The sequence below is a fragment of the Erigeron canadensis genome, chromosome 8 (genome assembly GCF_010389155.1).
Source record: "Erigeron canadensis isolate Cc75 chromosome 8, C_canadensis_v1, whole genome shotgun sequence".
Classification (NCBI taxonomy): domain Eukaryota; kingdom Viridiplantae; phylum Streptophyta; class Magnoliopsida; order Asterales; family Asteraceae; genus Erigeron; species Erigeron canadensis.
This window is the reverse complement of record NC_057768.1, coordinates 32656608-32666614: the sequence shown is the minus strand read 5'-3', so window position 1 is coordinate 32666614 and position 10007 is coordinate 32656608. Positions and strand designations below refer to the sequence as shown.

The 10007-nt window shown below is 32.8% G+C and overlaps 1 protein-coding gene across 1 annotated transcript; it reads left to right on the top strand.

Annotated features, from left to right (window-relative positions):
• Window positions 1-5229: 5229 nt before the first annotated feature.
• Window positions 5230-10007, top strand: LOC122579271 (putative lipoate-protein ligase A). The gene is made up of 5 exons (XM_043751402.1): window positions 5230-5432; window positions 5851-6134; window positions 7023-7261; window positions 8577-8725; window positions 9371-10007. Exons 2-5 carry the CDS (start codon window positions 5956-5958, stop codon window positions 9584-9586), a joined length of 783 nt encoding a protein of 260 aa, XP_043607337.1. The 5' UTR covers window positions 5230-5432; window positions 5851-5955; the 3' UTR covers window positions 9587-10007.

The window sequence follows — 10007 nt, the reverse complement described above, 5'->3', positions numbered from 1 at the left end:
TAAGTTGTACTTTTTCCATGGACTATATATAAATTATTATTTAGCTCAACTAAGAATATGCACATATACAAGAACTAACTTTAAGTTCAACTGCATGTAGTAACTCATATCTAGACATTCATTAGAAGGGCCTTAGGGCTATGGTACCACAAGGAAATCTAACTCGATAGTAATTATTCACATCTATATCATGAGCCGTTACAGTATAATCCAACATTGTAGAGCACGATTGGTGGTGTACGGCTAAACTAGGCGGTGTACAGATCACCACCCTTTCACTAATCTTTATATTTTCCGCTCTAAGATTTCAGAAATTGCAAGAACTTGAATGTGATTAACACATACAATAAAGGCTTTCTCTTCGTGTGGGAATCCGTAAGCAATCAGATAAGTAGTTATAAGTCAAACATACCACAAAATAAAATTCCTAAGTTTAGAAGGCTAAGATAACAGTTGTTCAGATTGTCTTGTCAATTTCACTTAGGAAACCAATAATGGTAATGAATCTGATATGAATTACAAAGGCCACAAAATAAAAACCTTTAATATGAAAAAGACAACAGTTATTTTAGATTATTCAATAAGCCCTACACAAAGATATTTCCAACTCTAAGCCAATTGAAACCACAATTTATGTACAAATTAAATGAGTTGTTTTGTGGACCTAAAATGCCATGTCTCTGTCTATGGCCTTTTGCTTTCTTCTTGTTCCTTTTTTGCACATTAAGTTCAATCCCATTTTCCATTATTTTCTTATTCATTTATCACAAAAAAATGTTCACCTCATATTGTATTCTACTTCAACTTGAGTATCAAATGGGCCAATTCAAGCCACTTGCTAATAAAATATCTTTTGAACCTAATGTTATGTTTTTATGAAAAATACCTAAATGATTTAGTATCATGTGGGTATGCTTGAAAGGAAAAGGAGGTCCATGGCTGTTTCTAAGAATTCCAAGAATAAGCATAAATGAAAAACAGGCCAAAAAGGTCACATCTTTGATGAACTTATCTCAAAAATATCTCAAGAATTTCTCCAAACCTAAAAAGTTCTTGTAAAAAAATCTCGATTGTTTGGTTCTTGCATTCTGATAGAGTGATAGGAGTAGCTTACATAGCCACAATGACAAATCTTGGCCATTTTGTATAGGTCAACCAGCCCCGGCCAAAGGGTATTTGGTGTTGCGGTATCCAAGTAAACACAAAAAACCAGACGTTGTGACTACAAATCACATAACTACATAAGGAACAAATTTGCATATCTTTGTTTCTGCTAAAAGGAAAAAAATTATTACTATTACATGTCCAAAGTTTTAATTAGCCTGATGTATTTGAATAAACTATATTAGTGCCAATATGAAAAGTCAACTGTTGAAAAAGCTTAACTTTTTGCCATGAAGTTGACAATTACATCACTAGAATTAAGAACTAAAAAGTCAATCTTCCACTTCTGGTAAATATCTAATCTTATGTTATTGTTATAGTGCATATTAGGTCTTAAATTGAGTGGAGATGATAAGGAAACCATCATGCAAAGAAACTTATGGTACTAGTGCACTTAAAAAGGTTGACAAATGCTTAAATTGACCCAAAAAGAAAGAAAAATAACAATTTCATCTGTAATGGCATTGCAATTAGTATAACTATTTGGATAAGTATAATATCTTTAGTCTCCTAAATATCAGCAAATAAAAAATTTCATTGAAAAAATAGAAATCAAAATGGTAGTCATGGCATAATCAGGATTTGATAACACTAGTAACAGCTTGACAGGTTGAGCTGCAAACAATTTTCTGCGAAAGTTCGAAAGACAATTCAGTATTATCACACATCTCTGGTCTGTCTTTCAGTGAGTTGAACCTGCAAGTGTTGGTTCATGCTAAACAAACACCTTTTGGTTTCAAAACAACTATAACATTTAAACATGTTTACAAAGATTATATAACATTGCAATAGTATATATATTCAAACATATGTGTAAATTAATCATCTAAGTATATCAAAGACATTTTGCATTTGACACGTTCCAGACAACTTTTAACTCTTTAGACATCCTTTATAAGTTATCAGTTTGAAAGATAAAATAATAAAGTGGCTAAAAGGGAGAGTTGGGCAATGAAGATTGAAGAAAGTGTGGCTATTACTTGTGTAGCAATCACTTCTGCACCTAAAGTAACATCCTATTTATATTTATTGAATAAAGATTCAATCAAATTATACACATCTTGTGGATTAACATATATAAAAAGTTGAAGTCAAAAAAGTTTCATGCTGAAAGTCAATTATGCCTTTGAAGCTAATTTAAAGCAAAAAAGATATATGTGAAATTGTGAATTATATTCATAAGTTTAAACATGTATAAGAAAGAGATTCTATTATAACACATAGAAATATTAGTGGAGACGATAATAGATAAAGAATAGAATTTACATGTCAACAATATCTTTTAACTTTTAGGAACTTACAAAGAATTCGCATAGTAGTAAAAGATTTTAGAGAAAATTACATTTTTGGTCTCTCAAGTTGGCAGGATTTCCAGTTATTGTCCTTAAGTGAATTAATTACAAATAAAATCTTGAAGTTGGTCAATTTTTTCACTTTTTACTCCGTAACTAACAGCCGTCTATTAGGTCCGTTAAGTGAGGAGTAGATTCGTCATTTCATAATGATCTCTTCTTCTTCCAAACTCAAACACAAACCCAGATTCGTCAGGTTTTGCAGAAAACGAAATATCAACTGAAATCACAGCGACCGGAAATTTGAAATTTTTGCCGCAAAAATTAAAATCTAGATTTATCTTATGTTTCTTCGAATCAAAACACGAAACATGTTGAAATCGACTCAGAAATCAATCACGCACGAACCCTAGACAAAATAAATCTGGTCTAGACTTCGCCGGAGAAACTTGTTTTAATCGAAAATAAAGACAATATAAAGCAATTGCACTTCGAATCCAACTAAATTTAGCCATAATCGATTCCGATCCAAGCAATTCCGAATCCAAAAATCCTTGTTTTCGATCTCAGATTTGTGTGTTTCGAGTGTGTGTTTGTGTGTTTCCGAGTGGATGTGTGTGTGCTCGGTGTGTATTTTTCAGTTGACATTTCATTTTTCCGTCGCCGTGATTTTCAAAATCTGGGTTTGTCTTTGAGTTTGGAAAAAGAAAAAGAAAGGATCATGGTGAAAATGACGAATCTGCACCTCACTTAACGGACCTAATAGACGGTTGTTAATCACGGAGTGAAAAGTGAAAAAGTTGACCAACTTCAGGGTTTTTTCTATAATTAATTCACTTAAGGGCAATACCTAAAAATCCAGCCAACTTAAAGGACCAAAAATGTAATTTTCTCAAGACTTTAAATATATTATAATCTATTTAAAAAGAATTCTCATAATGGTGTTTTTTTTCATCATCTGTCATTTTAATATAAATATGATATTTGCCAACTATTAAACATAACTGATGGCTGGTGCAATGGTTTGTATATTGGTCTTTAAAGTAAGAGGTCACAGGTTCATCTCCCACCCCTCTTCTTTTTTTTTTTTTCTTTTTCATTTTTGCCCCCCTCTTTTTTCCTTTTTCTTTTTGCCACCCTCTTTTTTCCCTTTTTTTACCCTCCTGTTTGATTTTATTTATTTCTACCCCTTAACTTTATATAACTTTTTTTTTAACATTTATTTTTTTAAACCTCTTTCTACACTTTACATTTTGCTCTTTTATAAGTTTTTAAAATGTTATATATTTTGCTTTTTATCCCTTTTTTTTGCGTTATATTTTGTTTTTTTATTTTTTAAACATTTGGTTTTTATAACATTTTCACATGTAGCATTTGTTTTTTTTTAATAACTTTTTCATTTGGTTTCGTATTCCCTTTTGATTTTTTTTTAAAAAATTTTTGGTTTTAATATATTCCTTTTGTTATTTTTTTTAACATTTGGTTATTAATACTTTTTATCTTAACCTCGCTTATAAAGGAAAACGCTTTCAAAAATCGACTCCATTTCTTCCTTTTGTTATTTTTATTTTTATTTGGTGGGTCTTGATGAAGCAAGATTATATATTTTAAATATTTTTTTCCTTATTTGAATTTTAAATTCAAAATGTAATTATTATATATAGTTTTTTAATTGTATTAGTGTTATAATGCCGTATCGGCTAACAGGTTGACGTTCTTTTCAAATAGCAAAACAACTAACTTTTATTATCCACGGCCAACGGCCGGATATAATCCTAGTTGTATATTATCCTTTTTTCCTTTTAATTTATATATCTAGTTTAAGATCTAAATTGGTTTTTGCTTCATCAAAGTCTTAAGTCTAATATTTTAGAATGGGAAAAAGTAGAAAAAGTCAGTCTAGTAGTGGAGTTTTGCTAAACAAAACATTGATTTTTTTTTAACGGCAAATTTGGATTACTGAAGGACTACTGAAGTATCATTGTGCCTTCTGATCATACCCATTAGGCAGGAGGAAACTCAATAAATATAAGAAAACCCTTATATGGGTCTTGAAACCATGACCTTATGGTCACTAGGCCTTATCCCACCACCAGAATGCCACTAAGCTATCAAGCCATGGACTAAATAAAACATGATACTCCCTCCGTCCCATTAGAAGTGTCTTGTTTTGAATATTCAAAGTCTTTATTTATCAACTTTGACCTTATATATTTTTGTTTGTGTTATATATTAGTTGATGAAAGTTATATGTTTTGATTGAGTTTTAGATATATTTTTATAAATTTCATCAAAAGTTATATAGCACAAAAAAATATATATAAGGTCAAAGTTAATAAATTAAGACTTTGAATATTCAAAATGTGACATTTCTAATAGGACGGAGGGAGTAACTTTTACTTTAGGGCTTGACATTTATTTTTAGAGATACTAAATTACCCCGAATAAAACTAAATTACTAAATTACGTCATTGTCAAATATTAAACTTGAAGTAAGAAGTAAGATCTTTTACCAACTAACAAGTAAGATAACCTCACATTGACACAAGGTTGACTCTTTTGACTTGTTGACATGCTATCTTACGTAAGACCATTATCAAATTTGTTAGACTCGTTGTTTTTTATTCAACTTGAAAAACTTGATTTTTTTTTTACTCGCAGAGTCGTGTTTTTAAATATATCAATTCAGTGTTATACTCTACGAGTATTTTTTAATTTTTGTAAAAAAACATATAAATGTAAAATTAAATATATGCTTTGCCCAAACGGCCCCTAATTAAGTTTTGGGTCAGACAATTACTAAAACCAATTTCAAACCCGACCCGTATCCATCCTCTGCTAAATCAAACTTTGGCTTTATTTCCAAAGTTCATCGAGTTGTTGCTGCTCCGCCCACTGCCGCCGTCACCACCAGTGATCCTCCTCCGTGGAGTGCAATACTAGCCTTTTGCTCAGCTCTCAACTCCTAAAGATCAGGTGTACCATCAATATACATTGTTTTGTTGCCCCAAAATACTAATTAAAATGTACTTATGCACACTAGGTGTTTGACAAAATGCCTGAACCAATTAAAAGCAAAATCTGGGCCTTTTTAGCTTGCCATTCTTTTTTTGGTGTTTGTATTTTTGACTAAATACTGTAAATGTCTTACCTTTTTTAATGTAATCATCTTGTATACTTGATGGGTTGGTTGTCACACTTTGATGTTCTTAAGTACTTCCAAAATACTCGTAGTGATTTTCATTTACCATTCAGACTTTTGGAGGTGTTTTGGATTGCGTTTCGGGGGAGATTATACGTTATTGGCGATAACAAAACGCGAATAATCAGAAAATATTATTTGAGAAAATTTTATGCGTCAGTCTTCATGATATTTCCATTGATCTTAATATAGAACCCAACCACTGAAAGCCGAGTTGCGGTCCATCGCACCTTGAAGTGGATTGTTTAAAAGCTACATTAACAAATTTTGGAAAACGTTGTACGAAGACTGTTTGGAATGGCTACACGGCAAGTTGGACGTGTTGGACTTCCGTTAATGAATATTGTGAGAATGAAGGGAGTGCCCATCCTGCAGCAGTTGGAGATCGAGGAGTGCCTTCTCCGGACTTCATCGGACAATTGGTGCATCATTAATGATGGGACGGATAAGCCGAATATAGTCATGGGGGTTTCCGGGTGAGTTTCCTGTCAACTCATAAGTACACTTCAGGTTATATTTGCCCTATATTATAGTCAACTAAGAATGAAAAACTAGCTGGGAAATTTGTTTATTATATATCATAATATTATCTCTTACGTAGAAAATGCATACATAAGAACCTTCATGGCAATGTAAGTATTATCTTCACTCATATGACATTATCCTTTCAAATATTTGATGAATCTCTGCCTATGGTACTACGTACTATGTCTGATAACCAAAGTGAGGTTTTCTAATTTGTTACCTTCATATATTTTGAGTAGTGTTTGAGTCACATGCTGAGTAGTGTTTTAACTGTCACAGAGGTTACCAGCTAAGTAAATTACCCATATTATAATACTAAGGTTTCGAGCTTTAACTGCGTTGTTTACTGGATCTGCCTGTGTGAATAGCCTCTGTCCTAGCGTATTAAGGTTAATATCTTGATTCCTTAAGTTGATGAATCTTTATGGATTTCATATGATCATATGTATTGGGCCTAGCTTTCGAAAGACTATGAAAAGCTTATTAAAATTTTTAAGGGGAACAAGCTAAAAAACTATAAGCCCGAATATTATGGCTTTTAGATAACTCATAAGCTAAATAGCATAAGCCTTGGCAAACACCACCTATGGTTTCTGAATGTCTTCCCTTCCCTTTCTTTCCCCCAGGTTTTGTGGTTTTAACGCGTTGCAGCTTTAAAAAAAAGCTTGATTCTGCTAAACCTTGTATAGTTGTATCTACCGTATTATTTTAAGTTGACAAATGTTTGGGATATGAACTTGTTTGCGTAACATGTTTATTGAGTCGTGTGAAGAATATAATGCAAATTGTAACGTGTTTTGTTACCGAGACCTTATCTTTCTGCATGAATCTGTTATTAGGAAACCTGCTGAACTTCTTGAGATTAGCCCTGTACTAGAAGATAGAATTCCTGTCATAAGGAGGTTTACTGGTGGTGGGACAGTAATAGTTGATGATGGTACAATATTTGTTTCATTTATATGCAACAAGGAAGCTGTTCCTGATGTACAACCATATCCTCGACCTATCATGTCTTGGAGCAGCCTATTATACAGTAAAGTGTTCCAAGGAACCACTGATTTCAGGCTTCGTGAGAATGGTATGAGAACCGAACCATACCCTTATCTATAAACTTTCCTACCGTTGGTGGATTCTCAGGAAGAGTCATTGCTATATATATGCTATTTTCTTTTTCTTTTTTATTTCATAGTTTGTCTAGTAGCATCTAGTTATAGTACCAGGCGGGACAAAATCCCAAATAAGTAGTTTATAGAAGATTTTGTATAAACAGACACCAGACCAGAGGTGAAACCCTGCTCGGTGGTATTTGGTGTTTTGTAGGATTATCATCTTCATCGTCAACTAAATTGTGACTTTAACATGCTGACCTCCTGAATAAACTCGAATGCAAATTGTAGCTGGCTTAATACTTAATAGCAGGCTAAACTCATGTTCAGGCTTCTTTAATTTTCAGTATAAGAAATGGCTCTTGCTCTTTGATGATATCATCGCTGTTAGAGTTGGAAATTCGATCCAGTTACTTGTCAATAAGTTGAAATCTACTGTGTTTTATCTCAAATTGTTCAAGTAACTTTAATACGAAAGTTAGCTAGAAAGGGAACATGTGAAAAGGATTGGTTGGGTCAGACGGGTGAAGTTTTTGGTAGTGTTTTCTTAGAGCATAAACCCACCTTAGTGGTTTATCAAATTTTAGATTATCATTGTATAAATATTGTTATGTATCATAAACCACCTTAGTGGTTTGATTCAAAAGTTTAGATTATCATTGTATAAATATTGTTATGTATCATAAATTCACAATCAACTCATTGAGTATTTATACAAATGGGAAAATTGTAAGTGGTTTAACCCAATGCTGATCTTTTCAATATGACCCGTTTCAACCCATGCCTAACCTGCCCATCTTGTGAACTTTAATCGCTGCTGCTTTTGTTCGTTATTTCTTATAGACAACAAAGCTGACAGGACCTCTGTAAGAGGCTTTCTTTGAAGACTGGAATATTCAATCCACACCAGAAACTAGTGTTTCATTAATTCATGTATGACTGCCCTTATCGGCTTATCCTTTGTAAAATCACCATTAAATCAGTTCATTATCCTCAGCAGCAATGTAGGAATTTTTGGTATTGTAATGTTGAAATAGTTGTCAATGTTCATTACGTGCTCATGGGTTCATGCTTGTTGGAATTTCATTTTCTTTCTTTCCTCTTGTTTCTTTTTTTTTTTTTTTTTTTTTTGGTTTCTCTTGATAAAACTCCCTTGTTTTTGATTTTATTTCTTATGCAATATTCTTGCCCTCTTTCATGAGATGCAATTCCAAAAAACCTGAATGGTATCTGAGGAATTTGAATTTGGTATGCTACATGTCTGACAGATTGCCTCTAATTTTGTAGATTATGTATTTGGCCTGCGGAAGTTTGGTGGAAATGCTCAGTCAATCACTAAAAATCGTTGGATCCATCATACATCCTTTCTGTGGGATTACAAGACTCGAAACATGTCCTATCTGAAACTTCCCAAGCGGACCCCTGAATATCGACTTGTATGTCATCTTCTTAATTTTGCTAAGCTATTTAGTAATAATAAAATATATAGACGGGTATGAATCATGATCAGTCCTTAATATATCGATATCACATTTTTAGCTGCCTGCTAGTTAGGTATGATCAATTTTGAGATTAAAAAAAAGCTCAAAAACACTACGATGATTTACAAAACGTGGTACTTATAATTAAAACAGCAGATCTAGGCATCTAGCTTAAGATTGCTAGTACATCTAGGATTTCTTCTGAAAAGAGGGGAGAGGAACCAAATAAGTCTTGTTTTTGAACTCTATTTGAATATATATTTAAACATATCATATTTATGGGAAGAAACCCTTCATCCAACCTGCCTAAGTGCCTAACGTCATTTTGGCTCAATAAGGCATATGGAGCATCACAATATTTTATAACTTTCAGTTTCTTTTGTTAATTTTATGGCAACATTTGAGCAAATGATGAAAAGGAAGATAATACCAACAAATTGACAATATGATTTGAGCAAATTTACAGTCTTTTCTGCTATATGATCATAAAATGATGCCTCTGATTTACTTATGTAATCTTCTTATGTGGTGTGTTATTCCAACTTAAATGGTTACATGATAAAGCTTCTATCAGACATTTATTATCTAGTTTGTGATTAGGCAAGGGATCATCTCGACTTCATCTGCCCCATGAAGGACTATCTTTCAAGATCAGATTTCATTAACAAAACCATTGATGCAGCGGGAAGCCATTTTTCAGTTAAGTCATCCGAGTTTGATGCGCTCAAACTTCGTTCAAACTCGAAATTTACTCCCACCTCCAGATTACTTACAAAACAGGAATTAGAGGCTGCAGCAATTAAATCCTGTGAATAGAGACTTACATTTGATTCAACATTGATTATTTACAACACACAAGTACCATTGACCTGCATATGATTGTTTTTTGTGAATTTTTCCAAGCCATTAAATCTAAGACTCGGCAGGTATCTATGGCTCATACCCTGACCAAAGGAACGTAATTGTTTGTACTTTATTAAAGAATCCCTTTGAATAAAGCCTGGTCCATTTCTAGGTTCTTTGATGTTTCCATGTCAACGTAGGATGGTACTAGTTGTAGTATTGACATGTTTTCGGTTATTATGCAAGGGCTTCTGAACAAGTGTAAACATATGTTCTGGGGGATCAGAATCACTTTCAAAATATTTGATTGGATGTCATCCGAGAATCCAAATCTCGAAACATGATTATATTGTTACGGCTCATTGATTTGATTGGATTTTTTTAACTTGCATAA